We start from the raw sequence: 25,798 nt of genomic DNA, 5'->3' as shown, positions 1-25,798 counted from the left end.
CTCACGCCAGCCTGTCACCATCCAGATCTACTTTTGTGTAGGGACGAGGTCATCAATGTCCCCGCCCCCCTCCAGCCGCTTCTCCATGGCGACGAGCAGTTTGACGCCGTCCACAACCAGCTGGGTCAGTCCCACCTCGCTCACGCCAAAGGTCGACACGTTGCTCACACGATACAGTGCCGGGGATTCTGGGAAATGGGAAAGACAAGTTTGAATGAAACTGTAAAGCTTCCCAACGATCGGACTCACGATGTAGTTTAGAACGACGTAAACCGATTATTTTTTAATTTCACATTTCAAAATAAGTTTTCTTGAGCTTTTATTTTGAATTCTTGTACCGTCTTAAAGTCTTCATGGAGCTGAACTCAGAGTCTCTGTAACTGAAGCGGGATCGATCCAATCACAAGAAAGAAGGCGGGACTTAGCGTTGGGATGAATTTGATTGGATCATTAGCTTTGACTAGCTTTGTGATTGGTCGGTTTATTCGTAAACGCCCTGGGTGCAGAGTCATCAGACATACTAGTAGAAATAATCTGCTGACGTTTTATTGAAATATTTTATAAATGAACATTTCTAGTTTGCAGCTGCGTAACGTTAAGTTTGAACAGATGCGGGGGACATGAGGCAGCCATCTTGTAGAGGAGGTCACCCTGCAGCGGCGTGCGTCTGCTGCAGACTGAGAGAGTTGTAAACTATGGAGTCAGAGCGCCCCCTGCTGGACATGTTCCTTATAGTGCTGGGCGATATATCGTGAAGCTCGAGTCGATCGATATTTAATTAATGCTTGATATGGAAAAGGGAACATCGATTTTATTTTTTAAACTACTTGAAAGTTTTCTCGTGATATTAGGGTATTTAGTGAGATTTACGTGGCAGCGCTTGTTGCTCGGAGACGAAAGGGCGGAGGAGACTCCACTCCTGCTGCTGAGGCCGAATTACTTAGAAAAAAAGTTCTCATAACGGAGGGCTCAACATTATAAGTGTCCCACTGACCCGGATGAATGATTGACAGAGTCCAGCTGATTGCACGTTCAGCTGGAGGTTTCACTGCTGTCCCTCCCACGAGCGCGCTCACTACACTCAAATTGTTCACTCACACACAGATCTTAGAGCAGGTTTTCTCTGATAAAACACACGTTTGGTAAAACAGTTTTAAAACCATCAGATCGCGACAAAAGCCTAACTTACATCAGAATTCAAAGAAAACAAATCACCTGAAGAGTGGAGAGTGAGAGCAGGAAGAAAACAGAAAAGTTTGATCCACAGTGACAGACAGCTGGAGGAGCTGGAACACGTTACAGTTAAAGACTAGATCCTGCTAAAGATCAAAGTTATTCACAAAACATGTTAGTCCTTAAGAGAGCTCCTAAAGTAAAGATGTAAGGATGAAGAGATTCTCACAGAGAAGAAAGAAGGAGAGATTCAGATCTATCACAGCCTCATATTAATATCACATTAAGTAGACTCTTACAGCATGGTGAATAAACAGGAGCACATAAATATAAGAAAAATATACAATATGTTTATAATTAACTCAATTAATTTAATAAAAGTTGTAATTGACTTTTGCATCAGAATGGTTCAAGAGTAAATTGGTGATTTTTGGAAACAAAAGTAATGTAAACATCGAGTCATATCGAATATCGGCAAAAAAATATTGTGATATCAAATTTAGGCCATATCGCCCAGCACTAGTTCCTTACAGACAGATTTCAGATGGATCAGATAAACCCTGTGATGGATCGGGGGTCTCTCAGTACCTGTCCCGTCCATACTGAGCCTCAGTCTCTTCAGGACGTCCTCCACGCGTCTGTGTCGGGGGAGGTGTTGTAGTCTGAGCTGGACTCTGATCCTCAGACCCGTCCCCACGTCAGCCGGAGAGCTCGTCACCCAGCCCAGCTGCTGCTTCCAGATGAACGGGTGTTTGAGCGCTCTGTAGACGGCGTCCAGCTGCAGCATGAAGCAAAAACAGGTTTCATGATGTGATCAGAGGACGCTCGTCCCAACACTGAGACCCCCCCCTCACCTTCTGCAGGTTCATACAGACGGTCCTAAAAGCCTTGGCCATGTTGGCGTCGCCTCGCGTCGACACAAGCTTCAGGTGGTCCTCCATGTTGATCCAGACCACCAGGCTGCCATCTTCGCTTACCCTGCAGCAAAGGATCATGGGATATCACACGTATTACAAGACAGATCAAAATCTGTGAGAAAGTCGCTCTCTTGACACCGACCGGACCTTCAGAACTCAGGACTTCCTGGTGGTCTGCTGCTGTGGTTCACGTTTTAAATAGTTGAACATGTCAGTAGTGTTTCCTGTGTTATTTTGTAGTTCTTGTCTGTAGTGTTTCCTGTGTTATTTTGTAGTTCTTGTCTGTAGTGTTTCCTGTTTTATTTTGTAGTTCTTGTCTGTAGTGTTTCCTGTGTTATTTTGTAGTTCTTGTCTGTAGTGTTTCCTGTCTTATTTTGTGGTTTTTGTCTGTAGTGTTTCCTGTCTTATTTTGTGGTTTTTGTCTGTAGTGTTTCTTGTGTTATTTTGTAGTTCTTGTCTGTAGTGTTTCCTGTGTTATTTTGTAGTTCTTGTCTGTAGTGTTTCTTGTGTTATTTTGTAGTTCTTGTCTGTAGTGTTTCCAGTGTTATTTTGTAGTTCTTGTCTGTCGTGTTTCCTGTTTTATTTTGTAGTTCTTGTCTGTAGTGTTTCTTGTGTTATTTTGTAGTTCTTGTCTGTAGTGTTTCCTGTGTTATTTTGTAGTTCTTGTCTGTAGTGTTTCCTGTGTTATTTTGTAGTTCTTGTCTGTAGTGTTTCCTGTTTTATTTTGTAGTTCTTGTCTGTAGTGTTTCTTGTGTTATTTTGTAGTTCTTGTCTGTAGTGTTTCCTGTCTTATTTTGTAGTTCTTGTCTGTAGTGTTTCTTGTGTTATTTTGTAGTTCTTGTCTGTAGTGTTTCTTGTGTTATTTTGTAGTTCTTGTCTGTAGTGTTTCTTGTGTTATTTTGTAGTTCTTGTCTGTAGTGTTTCTTGTGTTATTTTGTAGTTCTTGTCTGTAGTGTTTCTTGTGTTATTTTGTAGTTCTTGTCTGTAGTGTTTCTTGTGTTATTTTGTAGTTCTTGTCTGTAGTGTTTCCTGTCTTATTTTGTGGTTTTTGTCTGTAGTGTTTCCTGTTTTATTTTGTAGTTCTTGTCTGTAGTGTTTCCTGTGTTATTTTGTAGTTCTTGTCTGTAGTGTTTCTTGTGTTATTTTGTAGTTCTTGTCTGTAGTGTTTCTTGTGTTATTTTGTAGTTCTTGTCTGTAGTGTTTCCTGTCTTATTTTGTGGTTTTTGTCTGTAGTGTTTCTTGTGTTATTTTGTAGTTCTTGTCTGTAGTGTTTCCTGTCTTATTTTGTAGTTCTTGTCTGTAGTGTTTCTTGTGTTATTTTGTAGTTCTTGTCTGTAGTGTTATTTTGTAGTTCTTGTCTGTAGTGTTTCCTGTGTTATTTTGTAGTTCTTGTCTGTAGTGTTTCCTGTCTTATTTTGTAGTTCTTCTCTGTAGTGTTTCCTATTATTTTGTAGTTCTTGTCTGTAGTGTTATTTTGTAGTTCTTGTCTGTAGTGTTTCCTGTTATTTTGTAGTTCTTGCTATTCTCTGGTTTAAATCTAAACCGTGGTAACTCTTAAATGAAATACTCAAACCAGACTCACCACACAGCCCTGGCGTCGGGCCAGTCCCGGGCCACGCCAGTCCGGAGCTGGGAGGTAGACGGGGGGTTCAAGTTCAGCTCCCTCTGCTGCTCCTGGTTCAGGTCCTCCAGAGAGAGGAGGCAACCCGGGAGCTGGTCCTGCAGCTGCTGCAGAGCTGAAAGGATCCCTTACTGTTATCAGACTCACTGCATACACCAAACTGCAATAAATCACAGGCCTGCAGTACCTCTGCTGGCCAGTGAGAGGAGCTGTCTGCGCTCTCCTCGACTGCAGTGTGTTGGAAAGCTGAAGTCTTCAACGCCTCGAATGACGCTCACCTCACAGCTGACCACGTACAACCTGTCCAAGTCATCGCCCCCCTCAAACACAAACAGACACAAAGGGGTTCTTCAAGTCATCGAGCACCAGCAGCTTTAAGGCTCTTCTTAAATTTATAAAGACATTTATTTTAATGAGGATCGTGAAGGGCGCTGACATCGTGAACTGGGGATGTCATTTGGAGACATGCGCTGCCCTCCAACCCAAATGCACATTATGTCCAATTGTATTTTTACATCCAAATGTTTAAATGAATTTAAAATGTTAGATTTCGTTCATTATCTCAAATAGAAATTCTTCATTTTACAGTTCAGACGGGATGTGGTCGTGACGGACTGTCCCATCTGGTAACATGGAGGAGGAAGGGTTAATGACCTGTACTGCAGCCAGCCAGCAGGGGGAGCTCTAAATGTTTTGGCTTCACCCTCAGGCAGCACATTCTTTCAGATGTGTGAACAGGATGCATCACTAGCTGTCTGACTACCTTCAAGTTGTCGTAGTTGAAGTCGTTCTCCGGCGTCTGGCTGGTGACCTTGTGTCCGTGAAACGCCTCGATCACTCGGTCAAAGAAGTCACAGAACAGGACGTAGGACTGAGCGTCTCCAGCGACACAACCAACAGAAACAGGACCCGACCAATCACCTTCCAGATCCAAAACAAGATAAATGGACACATCAGACACAAACTGAGTATAAGAGATGGACGTCTGCAACAGGAAAATGATCCCATACAGAAGGGCCTTAAATATGTATTCTCTCTAATGTCCAGCAGGGGGCAGACAGCAGTCTGTTTAAAAGTCTATGATGTTCCTCTCAGCTGATTAATTCCCTCAGTAAACTTTTCCATAACCTGTTCAGGGTCTCAATCTCTAGTTTCAAGTCTTCTTCATCAAAGCATGATGTCTATTTAGTAAATCATGGTCGACTTAGAGTCAAGAGGGGGAGGGGTTAGGGGCGAGGCTACCTTTGATGGACAAGTGGCTACAACGTTGGCCCTTCAATTAGGATAAAGGCGTTATTTAAGTCTTTATATGTGATTTCTATTACTTTAATGTAAGTCTATCCTCTGAAAATCTCTGACAATACTCTGACATCACTCTGACATCACCATGACATCATCCTGACATCACTCTGACATCACCCTGACATCACTCTGAAATCACTCTGACATCACTCTTACATCATCCTGACATCACCCTGACATCACCCTGACATCACTCTGAAATCACCCTGACATCACTCTGACATCACCCTGACATCACCCTGACATCACCCTGACATCACTCTGAAATCACCCTGACATCACTCTGACATCACCCTGACATCACTCTGAAATCACCCTGACATCACTCTGACATCACCCTGACATCACTCTGACATCACTCTGACATCACCCTGACATCACTCTGACATCACTCTGAAATCACCCTGACATCACCCTGACATCACCCTGAAATCAGCCTGACATCACTCTGACATCACCCTGACATCACCCTGACATCACCCTGAAATCACTCTGAAATCACTCTGACATCACCCTGACATCACTCTGACATCACTCTGACATCACCCTGACATCACTCTGACATCACCCTGACATCACCCTGACATCACTCTGACATCACCCTGACATCACCCTGAAATCACCCTGACATCACCCTGACATCACCCTGACATCACTCTGAAATCACCCTGACATCACTCTGACATCACCCTGACATCACTCTGACATCACTCTGACATCACCCTGACATCACTCTGACATCACTCTGAAATCACCCTGACATCACCCTGACATCACCCTGAAATCAGCCTGACATCACCCTGACATCACCCTGACATCACCCTGAAATCACTCTGAAATCACTCTGACATCACCCTGACATCACTCTGACATCACTCTGACATCACCCTGACATCACTCTGACATCACCCTGACATCACTCTGACATCACCCTGACATCACTCTGACATCACTCTGACATCACTCTGACATCACCCTGACATCACCCCGGCCATACCCCTGACATCACCCTGACATCTCCCTGACATCACCCTGACATCACTCTGACATCACCCTGACATCACCCTGACATCACTCTGACATCACTCTGACATCACTCTGACATCACTCTGACATCACCCTGACATCACCCCGGCCATACCCCTGACATCACCCTGACATCACTCTGACATCACCCTGACATCACTCTGACATCACCCTGACATCACCCTGACATCACTCTGACATCACCCTGACATCACTCTGACATCACCCTGACATCACCCCGGCCATACCCCTGACATCACCCTGACATCACCCTGACATCACTCTGACATCACTCTGACATCACTCTGACATCACCCTGACATCACCCTGACATCACTCTGACATCACTCTGAAATCACTCTGACATCACCTGGTTCCTCGAGTCCGGGGCGGATGACATCATCAAAGATGACTCCACTGCGGGTACAGCGGTCAAACTGTCTGCGGTACATGGCGGGCGTGAGGATCCGTCCCATCCAGGTGGAGTTCCTGCACAGGTCGGGGAACTCGTCGTCAGGTGAGCCTCTCCTCAGGTGGAACTGAGACATGGGGTCGGGGGGTACCAAACTCTGGGCATACAGGAAGTGGTCACAGAGGGGGGAGGAAGAGTTTGTAGTCGGACTGATGGATACTTTTTAATGATGGTCATCTTTATAATGCTTAGCTTAGCTTCAGTGTTAGCTCCAGTGTTAGCTTCAGTGTTAGCTGTAGAGTTAGCTTCAGTGTTAGTTTCAGTGTTAGCTTCAGTATTAGCTGTAGAGTTAGCTCCAGCGTTAGCTTTAGTAGCTTTAATCTGTGATGTCGAGCAGGATCTCAAGGTTTACCTCCAGAATGGGCCGGTACCTCGTCTCTTTAGGAAAAACAACCGGAGCTGCAACAAAAGTTCATATCTGAAAATCTGTTTTCTAACACAGCTCCTTTAAAAACGACGGACACACGTTTTATGTATTTAAAGAAAATATTCTGCAGATTAAAAAAGATCTGTAGACCCATTTGAATCCCAGGCGTGTTGTCGTTCACCGGCTGCTACTGTACACTACTATAATATAGAATAGAGGATTATTACAGGAACATCAGTGTTTCTATGAGTTAGTATTCTATAAAGATTAAAGAGCAGAAAAGATAAAGATTGTGATCACAAAAATAACAGAAGATAGAAACACTCCTCAGAGTTCTGTATCTGAGTCCTGATGGATTATCTACGTTTAGACCTTAAAGGCTGCCAGACGCAACGTGTTGATGTTAAAACGCAGCTCGTTCAGTCGATTCTGTTAAAAGACAAACGTTGGCATGTGACAGTTGGCGAGTAAAAAATGGAGGCATGCAGAGAAAAGACTCACGTTTGACCTTCCACATGTCAGCAGAACAAAGACTCTAAGAATAAATGTTCAGGGGTGAGCGGATCATCGTCCTGCAGCCTGCAGGGGTCAGATTACTGTCCAAACAATGTCAGCTGTTTATAACCACACACACACACACACACACACACACACACACACACTCGGGGGCGGTGTGTTCAGACCTGCTGGGATTTAACGTGATTCATGAATCGTGTTTTTGAAGCCTGTTGTTTGTCACGTTTATCATCTTCATCTTGTTTCTGGAGCCAGAAGAAGCTCCGCCCCTCCTCTTTAGAAATCCCTGGAGATGTTATTGATCTTGATGGTAAATATTGGAGATGCTTTTGAAAAATGGAGAGAGGTTAGAACACAGAAAGGTTTACAGACCCATGCAGAGCTGGATAAACACTGAAGCTTCAGAGTCCACCACATGGTGACCTGAGATAGGGGGGGGGGAGACAGCTCTCTATGATGTTTAGAATTTAGACTGCAGTACCCATTTTAAACACTAGGGGGCAGAGGTACATACTGCTCCTTTAAGCATATCATTTCAGGGGGCGCTGGTGGCGTAGCAGTTAGTGTGTACAGAGGCTGTTGTTCTCAAAGTGGACAGCAGGGTTCAAATCCGACCTGTAGCTCCTTGTGGCTCTCCCTGATTTTCAACCCTAACCGTCGTCCTATCGCCACAATTAAAGAGACAGTATGTAGATTCCACCACCAGGGGGCTCTCAATCAATACTCAATACTACAAAAGATGAAGGCGAGCGGGAGTTCTCTCCGCTACTCCCCCCCCTCCAACCAATGAAAAACGACCTCCATGTTGACTGTTGCAAAGACAACCAGGTGAAAGTGACCTGAGGAAGAGAATATGTTTACAGACGAGTTAGTGTATCAGAGTTTAATCTGCATGATGTTTTTATCACAGCAGCGGCTCAGGTGTTCTGGGTCTACCTGTATCAGCTCAGGTGTTCTGGTTCTACCTGTATCAGCAGCTCAGGTGTTCTGGTTCTACCTGTAACAGCTCAGGTGTTCTGGTTCTACCTGTATCAGCGGCTCAGGTGTTCTGGTTCTACCTGTAGCAGCTCAGGTGTTCTGGTTCTACCTGTAGCAGCTCAGGAGTTCTGGTTCTACCTGTATCAGCGGCTCAGGTGTTCTGGTTCTACCTGTAGCAGCAGCTCAGGTGTTCTGGTTCTACCTGTAGCAGCTCAGGTGTTCTGGTTCTACCTGTATCAGCGGGTCAGGTGTTCTGGTTCTACCTGTAGCAGCTCAGGAGTTCTGGTTCTACCTGTAGCAGCGGGTCAGGTGTTCTGGTTCTACCTGTATCAGCGGGTCAGGTGTTCTGGTTCTACCTGTAGCAGCTCAGGTGTTCTGGTTCTACCTGTATCAGCGGCTCAGGTGTTCTGGTTCTACCTGTAACAGCTCAGGTGTTCTGGTTCTACCTGTATCAGCGGCTCAGGTGTTCTGGTTCTACCTGTATCAGCTCAGGAGTTCTGGTTCTACCTGTAGCAGCGGGTCAGGTGTTCTGGTTCTGTGTTGTTTTAGCCTCATGCTAACCTCTGTGTTTTAGCCTCATGCTAACCTCTGTGTTTGAGCCTCATGCTAACCTCTGTGTTGTTTTAGCCTCATGCTAACCTCTGTGTTGTTTTAGCCTCATGCTAACCTCTGTGTTTGAGCCTCATGCTAACCTCTGTGTTGTTTTAGCCTCATACTAACCTCTGTGTTTTAGCCTCATGCTAACCTCTGTGTTTGAGCCTCATGCTAACCTCTGTGTTTGAGCCTCATGCTAACCTCTGTGTTTGAGCCTCATGCTAACCTCTGTGTTGTTTTAGCCTCATACTAACCTCTGTGTTTTAGCCTCATGCTAACCTCTGTGTTTGAGCCTCATGCTAACCTCTGTGTTTGAGCCTCATGCTAACCTCTGTGTTGTTTTAGCCTCATGCTAACCTCTGTGTTTGAGCCTCATGCTAACCTCTGTGTTGTTTTAGCCTCATGCTAACCTCTGTGTTTGAGCCTCATGCTAACCTCTGTGTTTGAGCCTCATGCTAACCTCTGTGTTGTTTTAGCCTCATGCTAACCTCTGTGTTTGAGCCTCATGCTAACCTCTGTGTTGTTTTAGCCTCATGCTAACCTCTGTGTTTGAGCCTCATGCTAACCTCTGTGTTTGAGCCTCATACTAACCTCTGTGTTTTAGCCTCATACTAACCTCTGTGTTTTAGCCTCATGCTAACCTCTGTGTTTTAGCCTCATACTAACCTCTGTGTTGTTTTAGCCTCATGCTAACCTTTGTGTTTGAGCCTCATGCTAACCTCTGTGTTTTAGCCGCTGCACGTAACATCTGGTGTTGCCATGGCAACTATAAACATGTCATGGAGGCTGTTAGTCCAATATATATTTGTTTAGATTTTTTAATGTAAACTTTGTCATAAACTCCACATATTAAAAACAATCTTGAACAAATCTAATGTCCCACATTTATCATAAAGTTTGTGATGGTAATAAAAGGTGAAAATATCCATCTTTAAATAAACATAGTAGTAATGTGGTCGTAAAGCCAAAAGATCTGATCACTGAATAATAGTGGTCATCGCTATGACATAATGATTTTCCTAGCCAATCAGGGCACAGGAGGGTGGGATTAAGCAGAGTTCTGATCTGAACAAAAAGTTCACTTCCTGTTTTGTGTGCCATCAAACTGCCGGAGAATAAAGACCTATGAGGGGGAAGTGTTATTAAAATTATCTCTGATTCTTTGTTCTTAAAGTCAGAGAAGCCGGATGAAGAGGAGCAGGATGTGGAACCGCATTTCTCAATATCTGTTTCCATCACAGAGCGGTAAGATTACACACAACTACTTCAAATCAAACGTTCACAACATTCACTGAGAGGCTTTGTGTAAATTACACCTGACGTGTACAAACTTGTTTGTTTTCTGTCTTACCAGCATGAACCAGTCTGTCAGACCAGTTTTAGATTTGAACTCTGTGGCGTCTCAACTTGAAGTCTTATCGCTCCTGTTGTTTGAGCTTTTCTCTTTATTATTGAGCACTGCTGTCACTTCATCATGTTTGTCCTGTGCTGTTGTTTGTGTGTTAAAGGAAGCTGACTCACTCACTGCAAACTAAATCTACCTACGGGTACAAATAAAGTTACCTTACCTTAAAGGGATACTTCACCCATTTGCATGAAGCTTTCTCAAAGGATTTTCTGATAAGAAAAATGAACGGCTTCCATTGTTGACATGAAGTGAAACCAGTTACCTGCAGGTTAAAAGTCAGACTTTTTGATCTAAATGGTAACCTTAAGTCCAAACAAGTCTGTTTGAAATGCAGGTTGTAACCAAGCAGCAACCTCCACTGTTGAAACATGAAGCCGATGCTGAAGTGTAAAATCCTGCAGTTCCTGGAGTGTCCACTAGAGGCTGGCTGCAGAAGCACAGGAAGTCACATACACACCCATTCTAAAAAGCCTGTTTTTACAGCAGAGATTAAAGAGTAACTAAACCCTAAAACCACTTTTTTCAACTATAAACCTCTGTATTTGAGTATTAAGTAGTGTTATGGATCAATTCAAGTTCCAGTCTCGACATTTGAGTACAAAGTATTGAAATTTTAAATATTGTGTTAGAAATGTGTCAGTCTCCCTCTCGAAGTTGATACATTCTAAATGCATTTTTTGAAATTCCAGGGTCGAGCACTACAGCTGAAAATATGGGGTTTAGTTGCCCTTTAACATGTTTACAGCCTGGTTCAAAAAACCAAATAGGTGTGATTAGCTCATGTCTGGATGGACACACACTGTACGGGGGGTGAACGTTTTGATGACTCATCAGTTTTGATTTGATGAAGGATAAGAGTTATTCACAATAAGGCGTGTAGCTGACCTGATTGACAGGTGGGCGCGGTGTAACGGTTTGTCAGGAGGTTTAAAACCCGCCTCAGCTCCAGCTCTCAGCCTGTCGTTAGGTTGACTGAAAGTTAGACTGAGACAGCATGGAGACCGCCATCGATGGGACTTCAGCGCCCCCTGCAGGAACAGACGGGGGACGTCACACAGGCTTCAAACTTGAATATTTACAGTCTGTGGTTGTAACACTGTTAATGTGGGAAAGTAGAGGGGTGGATCATTGTGAAACATTGTTAACTTCTTCATTCTTATTGAGTCGTACCCTCTCTCAGAGTTCAGGTTATTAATTCATTGGTCATAATTTCTAAATACTTTATGTCTCAATCAGCCGAAACTCGGAGGGAAGCCGGAGGTAGTACATGCACCGCCCAGACTGGAAGCGCCATCCTCACGCCTCAGTTCAGCGGTGCTCAACGAGATGTTCAAATTACCTCTAATGTATACTATCAACACGGTAGATGTTTCCTCTAACTTAATACATCTAATAAATACCTTCTTCATGTTTGTCTTCTTGATTTCAACATATCCACTGAAATGATGGTAAATGTTTTGTATAATTTAAAAAATGTTTCTGTTTCAGTCCCGTCTCCTGCTGAGCCAAAAGACACTACAGCTGATCCTCCAGACAATAAAGGTACTGTTAAACGGATTCTACCATCATTTGATCGACGATTGATACATGAACTTATCAAAGGAAATCTTCCCAATACCAAGGCAGGATCAAGTCTAGATTTGTCATGATTTTGGTCTAGGTTTTTGGAAGGGATGTACTTAAGCCGATAACTGATAATGACCTGCTCCTAATGACCGATAAGATCATTGATCTAGGACCATCCAGGTCCTAACGTCCTTAAGGCACGTTTCTAGCTGACATAACTGACTGGTGCCATCGGGCTTCATTGATACATAAAGCTGAGTATCATCTGCATAACAATGAAACTGTATGGAGTGTTTCCTCATAATATTTCCCAGAGGAAGCATATATAATGTAAAGAGAATTGGTCCAAGCACTGATCCTTGTGGCACTCCATGGCTAACTTTGGTGTGCACAGAGGACTTATCATTAACATGGACAAACTGAGATCGGTCTGATAAGTAGGATTCAAACCAACTTAAAGCAGTCCCTGTAATTCCAAGTAAATGTTCTAGTCTGTATATTAGGATCCGATGGTCAATGGTGTCAAAAGCAGCACTAAGATCTAACAGGACGAGCACAGACAGAAGTCCCCTGTTTGAAGCTAGAAGTAGTTCAGTCTGGGGCGCGCTGGTGGCGCCCCAGACTCTCATCTCGAGTGGTAGGCCCGGGTTCGCTTCCACCCGTGGCCCCTTTCCGCATGTCATTCCCCGCTCTCTCTCCCTGGTTTCCGACTCTATCCACTGTCCTATCTCTGCATTAAAGGCATGAAAAGCCCAAAAATAAATCTTAAAAAAGAAGTAGTTCAGTCAGGTACACTTTGTCAAGAAGGATACTTTGACGCAGTTATCTATATTTGGCGGTAGGGCTCTGTCTGGGATCTCCCTGCCTACAATGTTTAGAATTTGGACTGCAGTACCTATTTTAAACACTAGGTGCTCAAAGCTGTATTTGATAACTAACCATGTTTTCATTCCTTTTTCAGAATATATCCAAAAGTGCCAAGCTGAACTTAAATCTTTCCTTGAAAAAGAAACAATGAATTTGTTTCAAGGCACAGAGGAAGATGAACCGACTCCTTTAGACAAAATCTATACTGAGCTTTTCATCACCAAAGGAGGCGGTGGGGAAGTTAATACTGAACATGAAGTGATTGAATTAGGACGTAAAAGATGTAAGGAGACCAAAATCAACCTCAATGACATTTTTCAACCTTTACCAAACGAACACTACCCACCTCAGAGAGTTCTGACAGTAGGAATCGCTGGTATGGGAAAAACTGTCTCTGTGCTCAAGTTCACTCAGGACTGGGCGAGAAAGGAAGCCAACAACACTATTGAGTTTCTATTTCTATTTACGTTCAGGGAGTTGAATTTAATCAAAGATGAGAAATGGAGTGTCATGACGTTAATTGCCCACTATTTTGTAGAAGTGAAGGATTTGAAAGCCTCGGACTACGATGGTTTAAAGGTTTTGTTCATCTTTGACGGCCTGGATGAAAGCAAACTCCCTCTGGACTTCAAGAATAACAAGGTGTGCCGCCGTGTTACAGAACTCACGACAGTGGACGTCCTGCTAACTAACTTAATCACAGGGAAACTAATGCACAAAGCCTCGGTCTGGATCACCAGCCGACCAGCAGCATCTGCAAGGATTCCCTTTAATTCCTTTGACAGGGTGACGGAGGTACGAGGCTTTAATGACAAGCAAAAAGAGGAGTACTTTCAGAAGAAGGTAAGTGACAAAGATATGGCTCAGAAGATCTTCGACCATCTTCAGTCAAAGCCCTTGAGAAGTCTCTACATCATGTGCCACATCCCCGTCTTCAGCTGGATTTCAGCCACGGTTCTCCAGAGTCTCCTGACAGAAACTCACACAGGTGAGCTACCCAAGTCTGTGACTGAAATGTACACACACTTCCTGATCGTCCAGGCAAAGATGACTCGCAAGAAGAATTATGAGGACAGAGAGGCAGACAAAGTGTTGATCATGAAGTTGGGAAAGCTGGCTTTTGAACAGCTGCAGGAGGGAAACGTGATCTTTGATGAAAACCACTTGAAAAGCTGTCAAATTGAGCTGACACACGCTGCAGTTTATTCCGGAGTTTGTACCCAGATCATCAAAAAAGAATGTGGTCTTCACAAAAAAGAAATGTACTGTTTTATTCATTTAAGTGTTCAGGAATTTCTTGCCGCTCTGTATGTCTTAGAGACCTTTATCGATAGTGGAGAAAATCTACTTCCCAGCCAGACAGACATGAAAAGGAAAAGAAAACTCCCAATCACCTTCCTTCACAAGAAGGCAGTGGATATGGCTTTAGCCAACAACAAAGGACAGTGGGACTTGTTCCTGCGCTTCCTGCTTGGTCTGTCTCAGAATGAAAATCAGAAGCTGATACAGAAAGTATTTGGATTTAAAGAAGGACGTCCATGGAACAACGAGGAGACAATCAACCACATCCATGAGAAGATCAAGAAACTGTCTTATGCTGACCAGAGTATCAATCTGTTCCACTGTTTGAATGAGCTGGGGGATCAGTCTCTGGTCCAGCAAGTCCAGAACTACCAGAGCTCAGGAGATGTTAGTAAAATGTTACCTGCTCATTGGTCAGCTCTGGCCTATCAGCTGCTGGTGTCCAATGAAGACTTGGATCTCTTTGACCTGAAGAAGTACTGTAAATCAGATGACGTTCTGCAGAGGCTCCTGCCTGTGCTCAAAGTCTCAAAGATAGCTTCGTAAGTATTGAGCCTCACCAAACCAAACTGCTGTAAAACTCTGGTTGTGTTAACTGAACATTGTTTTTTTCCGTTTTAGGTTGAGTGACTGTAAGCTGGCTGGTAGATGTTGTCGGTTAATTTCATCAGTTCTCAGCCTTAAATCCTGTTGCCTGGAGGAGCTAGACCTGAGCAGAAATAATCTTCAAGACTCTGGAATGAGGCTGCTCGCTGTCGGTCTGAGAAGTCCAAACTGCAAACTCCAGAAGCTCAGGTAAGAACATCCAGGAACACCATGACTCGTGTACTTTTACAGGTCTATTGGACAAAGGTCCCCAGAACCAAAAGGAACAGGGACTTCTCTTCAAGGAAATAAATTACCCTGAAGGCCCTGATACACCAAGCAGACGGAAAGAACTAGTGGCGACGAAGGCCATCTGTGGTGTTGGAGCACAAAGCCTTTTGTCTCGGCCAAAAAGTTTCACTTGAACACACTGCAAAGACTACAGCCGACAGCCAACCACCACGTACGTTCTGCATATGCGTGAGAGTCAATACCTCTCCATGCCAGCAGGGGGCAGTAGTCTGTAATCATCATTCCAAAAGGTGAAACCTGAAGAGGACAAGGAAGAACGCAGATAAATAAACCGTTGTTATGATACGAGGAGAGAATTTTCTCACGGCTGTCGCTCAACACTCGTAATAAACTTCTAATGGAGAATAATGTCTGATAAAAAGGTGAAAATTGTCAGCCCTTAATCTTTTATTAGTAGAACAAGAAGAGAAGAGATGCTTCCGTATTTCTTCTCGTGCACTGGCTCTCCTGTTTCGCTTATCTGAACAGCCAATCAGAGAGATTCCTACCCCCAACCACGGCGACGACGGCTCACAGAGATTCAACATGTGGAATCATGTGGACCGACGGCAGACGGTCTCCTTGGTGTGTCAGCGCCTTAAGGCCTGTAGTTGTCAGCCTTTCCACCGCTGCCTGAACTCCTGGGAAGATTTTGCAAATCAGGCTGTTTTGCTTTGCAAAATGGATTCATTGGTTAACACTGGAAAGGAGATGCTGTGTTTAGTGTGTCATTAGAAAGGAAAGCGGAATCCAATTAAAACGTTAGAAGAATTAAACTGCTTACCTCACATCCCTTCATTTCACCAAACACCTAGGAAACACCTTTTAGGAAGATTCATTTCAGTTAACTTCTTAAAGTTAATATTGGGGGAAAGTATTTTTATTGATTTTGACATATTTTTGACATATATTTAAGAACATCTGATTTTTGATCCCTTAAAAGATCTTTTAAGGAATCATTTTGAAATTGGATTTCTGAAAAAGATCACCAAAGTTAGAATATACATACATATTTTATTACATTTTTTGAACAAACAGGACATAGAAACATACACATGACAGCAGGGACTTAAATGAGCAGATTACAGATCACATGGGATTTAAAGGTAATCGAAACAAGACATCAAAACATTTTGCAAGACAGTATCATACATGGACATATCTATATCACAGATTTCAGACATTAAACATGGAACAGGGAATATACAACATAAGCAGGACTGTAAAATACAATACCCAGAGAGCATTAAGTATTCTCAGAGGTAAAGGAGGGGCGCCAATCTACATTGCAATGTCCCCTGTGTAATAGGTCTGCTGTGCCACGTGGGAGGTGGTTTGGGAATGGTTCCCATAGCTTACTGAAAACCCTTTCATTTCCCTTCAACACTGAACTTAAGCGTTCCATTGGTAAGACTTTAAAAATGTCCCCATACCACTGGTTAATAGATGGAGGTCTGGACTTAATCCACTGAAATAGAAAGGTAGAATATAATATAATCAAAGATGGTATTTTAAGTATTATTCACTTGTTATTTTGGCCAAACAATTCAAACATAAATGTAGCTTATGTCTGTAGAAGTCAAACTAAGTTTGGAATAAGGTTGGTTGATGGCAAACCACATCACTGCCCCTGCATGTACCCATTAATAAGAAAAACTGTCTTCCCTATCAGGTTGGCTGGTTGTCGGTTTTCAGAAGTTGGCTGTGCTGATCTTGCATCCTCTCTGAGGTCAAACCCCGCCCACCTCAGAGTCCTTGATCTGGCCAGGAATGAGCTCCAAGACGCTGGAGTTGATCGCCTTTCTGAGTTCTTGTTACATTGTAAGCTGGAGAAACTGAGGTGAGTCTAACCCTTAGATTCGCCGTGGTTTTGCTCGGTCCAACAGCTCAGGACCATGACCTGCTCAGGACTATGACCTGCTCAGGACTATGACCTACTGAAACTATATATGAAGCAAAGCACATGCTGACTGATGGGTTAACTTTGTTTTCCAGCCTGAAATGCTGCTCGCTAACAGCAGACAGCTGCTCGCATTTGGCCCTCTGCTGCCCCTCCTCTCTCAAAGAGCTGGACCTGAGTTACAACCAGCAGACGGACCGGGGAGTGGAGCTGCTTTGTGATTGGCTGAGGAAACCTCAGTGTTGTCTGGAGATCCTGAGGTGAGTTCTATATCACATTAATGCTGATGATCATATTTACTATCATATGTAGTAAACTCCCAGGGAGCCAAAAGTGAGCCACAACATAATAATCAGGTGGAAGTTTGGAGACGAGGAATTAACACTAAATAGAGATTCTTGTTTTGAATTTCTATTTTTTTTGTCCATAAGGTTGTCAGAGATGACGGACAGCGGCTGTACGTCTCTGGCCTCGGCTCTGACCCTGAACCCTTCACACCTGATAGAGCTGGACCTGAGTAAGACCGATCAACTAGGGTCCGGTGCACTGCATCTTTCTCAAATACAGAGGGACGATAGCTACAGACTGCAGACTCTGACGGTGACACAGTGATCAAAGGAGCTACAACAGAGACTAAATGATTCATATTACACACACAGTCTGAAACGAAAGAGGTTATCAATCAGGTCTCGATGATCGCCAGCAGCAGGGACTACCTGCCGCACAGCTTCAACGATTTCCACCTGGAGACAGGCTGTTTTAGGGATTGACAGATTTGATTCTTCAAGTCTTTTGTACGTGGGTTTCATGACTTCAAATCATAATAAAAAAATAAGAAAGTAGAAGCTGTACATGATGGAGAGACTGTGGGAGTGATGGGGCAGATCACCACCACATTTTTTGGTCTTGTCCAAAGATATGACTGTTTTGTGAAAATATCTGGACAATCATGGAACAGATTCTTGGACAACTGTTTCCATTAACTTTCATCTCACTTTATTTGGGTGATCTGCCCGACGAAATAAAAGGAGGTGATAGATACCTTCTGAAAATATTTTCAGTAGCAGCAAAAAAAGCGATCACCCGTAAATGGTTACAGACTGATCCGCCCACAGTAGATAACTGGTTTGAATTTATGAAAGCGATTCACCAGATGGAAAGACTGACTTTCTTATTGAGAGTAAGAAAGGACTTGTAAAATGCAAAATGGTCAAAATGGAGACAATATTTGACAGATCAATAGATAAGGTGGTTTGCCCCACACTCATTCTGACAACTTTATGTTGTTTACCTCCCTTTCACTGATTTTTTATTTTATTTTATTTTATCATGTAAATGATGAGAAGCTATTCAAAGACCCCTGGTGAGCTGCACTACTGAGGTTATGACCTAAAATTGAACATGTCTAAATGTCTGGCAATTATTCTGATGTTATGTTGTTGATGTTTTTTCTGTTTAAAAAAATAATACAAGGGGCGCGCTGGTGGCGCAGTGGCAGGGCGCGCGTCCCATGTGTTGAGACTCTCAACACATGGCGTACTTAAGACGTTGAGCGATAGGCCCGGGTTCGCTTCCACCCGTGGCCCCTTTCCGCATGTCATTCCCCGCTCTCTCTCCCTGGTTTCCGACTCTATCCACTGTCCTCTCTCTGAATTAAAACACGAAAAAAGCCCAAAATAAATCTTTAAAAAAAAAAAAAATGATAATACAAAATTTTAGTGGCAAAGAAATTAAATAAAGTGAGGGTGTGTTTTTCCTTGTGATGATCCTCAGAACTGTTGTGTTTGTTTATATTCAAGAAGATGAAAGACGGGTTCAGAAATATTTTATTCATCTCCAGGGGACAAAGTTTGATATGTGCATGAATTGATTCATAAATGATCTGCTGTTAATGAAAAGTTAAGCCAGCTTTACTTTCTAAACTCTAAATATCTATTAACGATTGTATCCATGTTAATAATTAAGTAACTGTTATTAAAACTACTTCCTGAATCATTCTGATTCTAGAAGCATCGACAACACACGGCTTCTAGAACTTTTGAGTTGTTAAGATTTAGAGCTGCTCTAAACCGGCCATGTCCACCTTGACTTTGACAAACAGCGTGTCATCATCGACATACGAAGCGTTTTGAGGATTCTCCAGCTGGTCAAGGGGAATGAAACAAGACAATCCACTCGCCACGTTGCTGAAAGAGTCTGCGTCGGGTCGCTGGAAGCTTTTAGACATCAGGTCGGGTCTGAAGCTGAGAGTACGGTGGTTTCCAGCTCCACTTTGATCGAGTATGGACAGAGACACGTTCTGTTTGAACGGCCACGGCAGCAGAGCATCGAAGTCCCCCGGCATCAGGACCACATAAAGAGACAGGTGAGTCCCTCGCCCCTCCCCGTCACCGTTCAGGTAGGCTTTTGCGGCCATTTTGTAGCCGCAGCGTCCAGTGTGGAACGGTGAACTGGTCAGGCAAGGCGGCTGACCTTTGGCCTCGTCTTCACTCCTCTTTCTGAAGCCATCAATCTTCCAGATCAGTTTGCCGTCGTGGGACGTCGCCTCGAGCTCCTGCAGGTGCTGCTTGTTACAACTGAGCTGAGTGGCGTGGAGCTCCAGGACACTCGAGTGAAGCCTCAGATTCTCCTCCAAAGTTTCTGGAAGAAGGAAACACAAAAGTTATTCAACTAGCTACTTCCAGTTTGCTTTGATATGGAGTAGGTGTGTTTTGGGGGAGCTCCACCTGAACTTCACATTACTGTTTTTGATATTTTTACTATATTTTTACGCAGTGTGGTAATTAGTTACACTACGCGAAATGACAAAACCAGGAAAAGGCAAGAAATGTGAAAAGGTCGCTGGAGAGAACGATTCTGGAGAGAGTTTGATCAAGCTAGCGGATGTAGAAGAGGCTAAAGCTAGCGCTAGCACCACCGCTACTATCAATGATGTCCTAGCCGAAATAACTACTCTCAACAGCACCGTCGACAAAAGGTCGAAAGAGCCACGAGAGGCGGATCGAGGAATTGGAACAGTGCCATGACAGCTTAACATCTCAAGTAAGACAACAGTTAGCAAAGCTCGACGACCTGGAGTCCCCCCCCCCCCTCCACCTGGAGTGGAAGGGGGGGGGGGTAGGTTTTTATTTTTGTGTTTGCTGTTTTTTGTTTAGTCTGTATTTTCTGTTTATAAAAGCATTAAATATATTTTCCAAACACAGAGTGCACGTGATCGTAACAAGATGCTTTAATGTTCAGTGTGTTTATGTCTGAACTTTGAGATTCTTTTTTCTGATGGAGCTCGGGTCAACAGTTTCTGAGATGCATCTGGAGAATCTTTGTGCTGGTAGACGAATCTCTCACTCTTGATGGGGTTCGGCTCTAGTAAACACTCCTGAACACATTCACAGTCATAGAGGAAGTGTGATTAGCTCCTCTTACCCAGATGTTCTTTGAGTGCCTCCGTGGCTGAAATTTTCTGGATTACAGCATCCACAGACTTCTTGAGCTGCTCCAGATCCTCTAGACCAGAACCGAGTCCTCGAGACACCTGCTGGATGTCGAGCTGTACGGTAGACAGGACGTCCTCCTGCCGGCTCAGAGTCCTCTGAACACAGACAGAAGAAACCAGAACGTGGAGTCAAGACTCAGATCAGCATGTGCAACAATTCTTTTATTAGCAGGGGCGTGTCCAGAGGGGTCGCATGGGCCCCCCTTGAAATCTGATTGGCCACCCTAAAATCCAAATCTATGATTGGCTATTTGCCTCATTAGAGGCGGGACTAGATTCAAATGAACTATTCTGTTTTTAAGAGTCTGCTGGTCGATCTCTTCACGTGTTGATGTTGTTTTTTTTGTACTTTGACTTTTAAACAAAAACGTTTAAATGTCCTAACATAAACGTGTCGAACTTACCAAAAAATGTTCTTGTAGACTGTGGTAAGTATTTTTCATTGGCTGTTGTTCTTCCTGTGTGTAAATAGTCAGCTCCAGGAGCCGATTGGCCCATCAATTTCCTGCTCCAGCCAATGATATGCTGCAGACAGGAAGATGACGTTGTCGCGGTGCGGGGAGACTCCATCTCCCTCACTCTACACTGGCCATGCCACGTGACCTTTGTTAATCTGTTCTTAGTTTGTTTTGTGCAAGTTAATGTCGGCGTGAATCTTTAATTACTAGAACCTTGTTTTCTCCTGTTTTTAGTTCGTTAAAACCCCTGACCCTAAGAGGGTTGTCTTTTGTTTCCCTTGATTCATCAGCTCCTGTTTGTTTGGTTTGGACTATGAAGTTATTCATATCAGCACATCATATCTCTGAAGTTATTCATGTATCAAAAATAAATAACGTTCTGGTTGAAAGGGTTAAAGTGTTCTCTCTGGAAGTTTGAGAAGTGAGAGATTTGGGTCTTTGTTCATGTTGTGTCTCGGCTTCCTCTAGAAGGGTAATAACATGAGCGAGTGTTTCCATGTGATCTGAAAACTTTGATTTGTGACTTTTTTGTTTTTCATTCCCAAAGAATCAAGAAGATTCACATGTTGCCAAATTGTCTTCAAGTTCATATTGGTGGAACGGGGAAACATTTTATGCGTGTGACCACAAATTTTTATCCTGACGCTCAGCCTCCACCAATCAGACTGTGACGTCAACAACCACCGCCGTCCTCATTCATACACGACCTGCTCCGACCTCCACCTCAGTGGGGAGGAAGTGTGGACAACAGGGACGAGAGGAATACAAAGGAGAAATCCTTCCTGCAGATTATCACATAAGATCTTTAGTAAAGCGTCTCCAGATAACTCTTGTTGTGAATTGGTGCTATACAAATAAAGATTGATTGTCTGATTGATGCCGCCCTCCATAAGCCCGAGCCCCAGGTGCTTGTGTAAAGATTTGTGTTGATGGATGGTTGAAGCGTCGACGTGTTGAACGGTTCTTGAAGTCTGTACTCACCTGAGCTGCTGACACGATGTGTTCATGGCTGCTCGTCTGCTGCTGCAGCGGTCCGATCTTCTTCTGCAGACCAGCGAGATGTAAGCCATCCACCTGGACCTCCTGCTGCCTCAACAGCGCCTCCTCCTGGAGAACCTCCACCTGCCCGAGGAGGCAGAATAACAATCAAACATGGTACACTTCCTGTCCAGAGGTCTTGAGGTGTCGCAGATGACCTTTTGATTGTTGTTCACTCTTTCACACTACACGAGATAAAACGATCGTTTCTCAGAGTCGACGGGTCCCGAAACCCTTCATCTGCTGGATCGGATCATATTCATAACGGCAAGTCTCACCTCGGCGTTTGAAATGTCATAGACTCTCGTCCTCCACATGGTTTTTATCATAAACAGTGAAGTGGAACATTCCGTGAACTGTTCTTAAACTGCAAAAATGTTGCCGCTGCCACCTAGTGGCAACTGTTTGTTACTACAAAATACAGTTTGAGTGAAATCATCACAGTATTGTTGGTTTGTCTTATTTCTCATGGTGCTGAGAAGATATCATAACTTCAGGTAATCTTTGAGGACCAGGTGAGTGTGTGTGTGTGTGTGTGTGTGTGTGTGTGTGTGTGTGTGTGTGTGTGTGTGTGTGTGTGTGTGTGTGTGTGTGTGTGTGTGTGTGTGTGTGGCGTACCTGTTGCTCCAGGTGTGTGTGTGTGTGTGTGTGTGTGTGTGTGTGTGGCGTACCTGTTGCTCCAGGTGTGTGTGTGTGTGGCGTACCTGTTGCTCCAGGTGTGTGTGTGTGTGGCGTACCTGTTGCTCCAGGTGTGTGTTACTCCTCAGGACCAGCAGCATGTGATGATTGACAGCAGCGTCTTCGTGCAGCTTCACTCTCCGTCTCTTATCCTGCAGAAAGAAAGAAAGACTTCAGGTAAAGAAGACAGGAAGTTCAGTCTGATGATTCGTTCTCCAGGTGAACTCACCTGCACCAGGCAGCCAAACCTCCTGTAAGAACAGTCGGCGTGAACCTCTGGACACGCCTCTCGGTGCTCCGCCAGCTGGAAGAGATCACACACACTCTGAGACTCATCATGGATGATTAATCACACTTTGAATCACATGTTTGAAAATCCATTATTCGCATTTAAAAATAAAACTTAGGCTTTTATTCTGAAGGTTTGTCCTGTATCTTAATCTAAGAGTACTTTACTTGCTGTGTGCTTTTATTTTAAAAGAAATTAAGGCCCTTCCTGTTGCTGGAAGTTTAGGACAGGAAGTGGTTAGGGATCCCAAAGTGAGGTCAAACAACTCAAAGGAACGGTAACAAATGTCAATGTGTGATGTCATAAGGTCAATGTGTGATGTCATAAGGTCAGTGTGTGATGTCATGAGGTCAATGTGTGATGACATAAGGTCAGTGTGTGATGTCATAAGGTCAGTGTGTGATGTCATAAGGTCAATGTGTGATGTCATAAGGTCAATGTGTGATGTCATAAGGTCAGTGTGTGATGTCATAAGGTCAATGTGTCCAGATTAACAAATTAATGCTGACAGCTCTGGTTTATATATCTTTCATAAAAACCTAATCTGCTGAACAGTCTGTAGATATTAACACCTGGCGCCCAGTATCCATGACAACATGACCGACAGGAGTAGACTTATGAGGGATGCAGGATCATTAAGTCACAAACATGATCCCGCTTCAATCCAAACAAAAAGAGATGCCTTATGCGTTAAACTGAGAGAAGAAGGGGGAGGAGCCATGCACAGTAAAAAAGCTGTTGAACTGATCCACACGGTGGTCATTTACTCCTGGTGTCACTCTCAGGATCTCAGACTCTTCAACCATAATGTGCTGCTGTGTTCCAGGAAAGCTTTGCCATACTGTTTCTTTTAAAGATGACATATTTAAAATCTCTTCTCCATGTTCCTCTAACTCTAACATGTGTCTCTAGTCCATCTACAAACCCCCCAATGATGAGAAAAGTCCATCCTCTCCGTCTTCTGCCTGCTCCACTTTTCAGAAAATGTGTGCTCAAACAGGCCGTCATGACATCACAAAGGGCAGTAGCCCCTCCCCCAGGTGGGTGTTTGTTCTGCCCTCTGAGTCTGCCTTCTCACCGTAAACAATAGGACATGGTCGAAGTCTCTGATTTTTACTAGATAATAAAGTTTCAAACTCGATTGTTTAGACGTCCCTAACCCTTACCCCCCCTCCCCCCATCCCCCCCTCTGACCAATCAGCAGCTGAGCAGACGATGCACTGTGTGTCTGTAGAATGATGAGCTCACCTGGTGTCTGGGGAGCGTCTGGGAGCAGCTGTTGGGACAGTCTACCTCCACCTGAGGACAGGTACTGTGCAGGTGATCCTGCAGGACACAGAGCAACAAACATTCAGCTGGACCTCAGTGAGGACTTCACCTGGACCTCAGTGAGGACTTCACCTGGACCTCAGTGAGGACTTTACCTGGACCTCAGTGAGGACTTTACCTGGACCTCAGTGAGGACTTCACCTGGACCTCAGTGAGGACTTCACCTGGACCTCAGTGAGGACTTTACCTGGACCTCAGTGAGGACTTCACCTGGACCTCAGTGAGGACTTCACCTGGACCTCAGTGAGGACTTTACCTGGACCAGGCTGAGCTGGAGCGGCTGCTGGCAGTGAGGGCAGGGCTCTGTGCGCTGACGACAGGTGTTGGTTACGTGATCCTGCAGGTGTCTCCTCTGTAGCGCCGCCCTGCAGCCTGGATTAGTGCACTGCAGCTGCTCGTATTGACACAAGCTCAGGTGCTCCTGCAGAGAAGGGAACAACCAATCAGAGAGCTCCATGACGAGACTGTCGTTTCAAGCCGTGATATTTACGCCTCTGAGACATTTCTCCGTCAGTCTGAACGTCATGGAGGCGTAATGTGGGGACGCAGTGACCCCCTCCTCTGTCCCGTCTTCAGAGGCGTTACAGAGGGGAGGTGGGATCAGCTGATCCATCGGGGGAGAACAGCACTGTGTGTGTGTATGTGCATGTCTGACTGTGTGTGTATGTGGAGCAGACGTGATGAGGGCGGAGCTTAGCTACGGCACTTTAATGGAAACGCAGTCTGAGGATGACTTTACTTATCTCTTAGGCGAGGCTGTTCACCTGCAGGCGCTGTAATGTGACGACAGAGGTGCATGCTGGGTAGTTGGTGCAGTACACCTCTAAACAGGAGATCTCTCGTTTGCAGCATTTATCTTGAAAAACCTGCAGAAAGAAAACTCTTTTAATTACTCAGGTTAATTACCACAGACTGTATGTAAGAAGTGGGCGTGGCCATGGTGACATCAGGACTTCTGGTATTTTGGTTGTCGCCATCTTGTCAGCACCATGAAGCGGTTTAGAGTTTGTTGTGTGGGTGCCAATCAGCCAGAAGTGACCATATTTGGAGAAGAAGGCGGAGCTTTAAGTGTCAGTGCTAAGTTCCCAGTCCCAGGTAGCCCCTCCCCCTCTTTCAAGGAGACGCTGTGATGAAGAAGACTTCTGATCTACAGACCATAAACTCTTCAGGAAGTAAATCAGCTGACAGGTCGGAACGTTTTATCATAGACTTCAATAGAATGAGACTGCTTTACGCCCCCTGCTGGACATTAGACAGAAGACGTCCACTTCTTATATACATCCTTATTTATGAACAAATACCTTTACATCTAATGACATCAGCACCAGGTGTACTTTTTGTTTACAGCAAACATTAGCATGCTAACATGCTAAACAGAGATAGCGAATGCTTTGACCTCAGCCGGTGTGATCACAGCGCCCTCTACTGGACAAACGGGGCTGGATGGTGATGAAGACTCCCTGGAATAAAAAAGAACAGTTGTTCAGGGGGGATTTAAGGTGGACTGTGTTGATGTGAGTGTGTTTTAAGGTGGACTGTGTAGATGTGAGTGTGTTTTAAGGTGGACTGTCTAAATGTTAGCATGTTTTAAGGTGGACTGTGTTGATGTGAGTGTGTTTTAAGGTGGA

The 25,798-nt window shown here is 44.2% G+C and overlaps 3 protein-coding genes across 8 annotated transcripts in view; 1 reads left to right on the top strand and 2 right to left on the bottom strand.

Moving 5' to 3' along the window:
• Positions 1–25: 25 nt before the first annotated feature.
• On the bottom strand, positions 26–8,602 carry zgc:172076. Of its 3 annotated transcripts, none has more exons than XM_065960814.1 (9): positions 7,380–8,602; positions 6,864–6,910; positions 6,410–6,608; positions 4,475–4,632; positions 3,899–4,031; positions 3,673–3,826; positions 2,028–2,151; positions 1,762–1,951; positions 26–188 (listed from the first exon to the last, which is right to left on the bottom strand). In XM_065960814.1, the coding sequence occupies exons 1-9, from the start codon at positions 7,393–7,395 to the stop codon at positions 28–30; spliced, it is 1,182 nt and encodes a 393-aa protein (XP_065816886.1). In that variant the 5' UTR covers positions 7,396–8,602; the 3' UTR covers positions 26–27. The 3 variants fall into 3 exon arrangements, with proteins under 3 accessions (XP_065816886.1, XP_065816887.1, XP_065816888.1); XM_065960815.1 differs by lacking the exon at positions 7,380–8,602 and adding an exon at positions 7,029–7,359; XM_065960816.1 differs by lacking the exon at positions 6,864–6,910 and having other exon boundaries at positions 7,380–8,597.
• Positions 8,603–9,952: 1,350 nt separating this feature from the next.
• Positions 9,953–18,906, top strand: LOC110002707 (NLR family CARD domain-containing protein 3). Its single transcript, XM_020658362.3, has 8 exons — positions 9,953–10,211; positions 11,611–11,736; positions 11,863–11,916; positions 12,902–14,651; positions 14,731–14,904; positions 16,658–16,825; positions 16,981–17,145; positions 17,317–18,906. The coding sequence occupies exons 1-8, from the start codon at positions 10,154–10,156 to the stop codon at positions 17,495–17,497; spliced, it is 2,676 nt and encodes an 891-aa protein (XP_020514018.1). The 5' UTR covers positions 9,953–10,153; the 3' UTR covers positions 17,498–18,906.
• The window catches only part of traf5 (Tnf receptor-associated factor 5), a 10,798-nt gene continuing 3,694 nt past the window's right edge, over positions 18,695–25,798 (bottom strand). For all 4 annotated transcript variants that reach the window (XM_020658367.3, XM_020658365.3, XM_020658366.3 and 1 more), the window contains exons 3-11: positions 25,567–25,630; positions 24,935–25,036; positions 24,427–24,591; positions 24,090–24,167; positions 22,782–22,856; positions 22,612–22,704; positions 21,818–21,958; positions 20,309–20,474; positions 18,695–19,525 (exon numbers count right to left, since the gene is read on the bottom strand). In XM_020658367.3, the coding sequence (XP_020514023.2) occupies positions 18,939–19,525; positions 20,309–20,474; positions 21,818–21,958; positions 22,612–22,704; positions 22,782–22,856; positions 24,090–24,167; positions 24,427–24,591; positions 24,935–25,036; positions 25,567–25,630 (1,471 nt within the window). In that variant the 3' untranslated portion in view covers positions 18,695–18,938. The remainder of the gene's footprint in view (positions 19,526–20,308; positions 20,475–21,817; positions 21,959–22,611; positions 22,705–22,781; positions 22,857–24,089; positions 24,168–24,426; positions 24,592–24,934; positions 25,037–25,566; positions 25,631–25,798) is intronic.

This window comes from Labrus bergylta, chromosome 1 (assembly GCF_963930695.1).
Source record: "Labrus bergylta chromosome 1, fLabBer1.1, whole genome shotgun sequence".
Classification (NCBI taxonomy): domain Eukaryota; kingdom Metazoa; phylum Chordata; class Actinopteri; order Labriformes; family Labridae; genus Labrus; species Labrus bergylta.
This window is presented reverse-complemented; position numbering and strand designations above follow the sequence as displayed.

What these genes read in the sequence shown, in the direction of transcription:
- LOC110002707 (XM_020658362.3), top strand. Translation starts at nt 10,154, where the DNA reads ATGAAGAGGAGCAGGATGTGGAACCGCATTTCTCAATATCTGTTTCCA. An exon ending in TCTGTTTCCATCACAGAGCG is followed by an intron (nt 10,212 to 11,610) that starts GTAAGATTACAC and finishes TGTCTCAATCAG; the next exon opens with CCGAAACTCGGAGGGAAGCC. An exon ending in TGTAAGCTGGAGAAACTGAG is followed by an intron (nt 16,826 to 16,980) that starts GTGAGTCTAACC and finishes TTTGTTTTCCAG; the next exon opens with CCTGAAATGCTGCTCGCTAA.
- zgc:172076 (XM_065960814.1), bottom strand. An exon ending in CCTCTCACTGGCCAGCAGAG is followed by an intron (nt 3,827 to 3,898) that starts GTACTGCAGGCC and finishes GGATCCTTTCAG; the next exon opens with CTCTGCAGCAGCTGCAGGAC. An exon ending in TCTGTATGAACCTGCAGAAG is followed by an intron (nt 1,952 to 2,027) that starts GTGAGGGGGGGG and finishes TTCATGCTGCAG; the next exon opens with CTGGACGCCGTCTACAGAGC.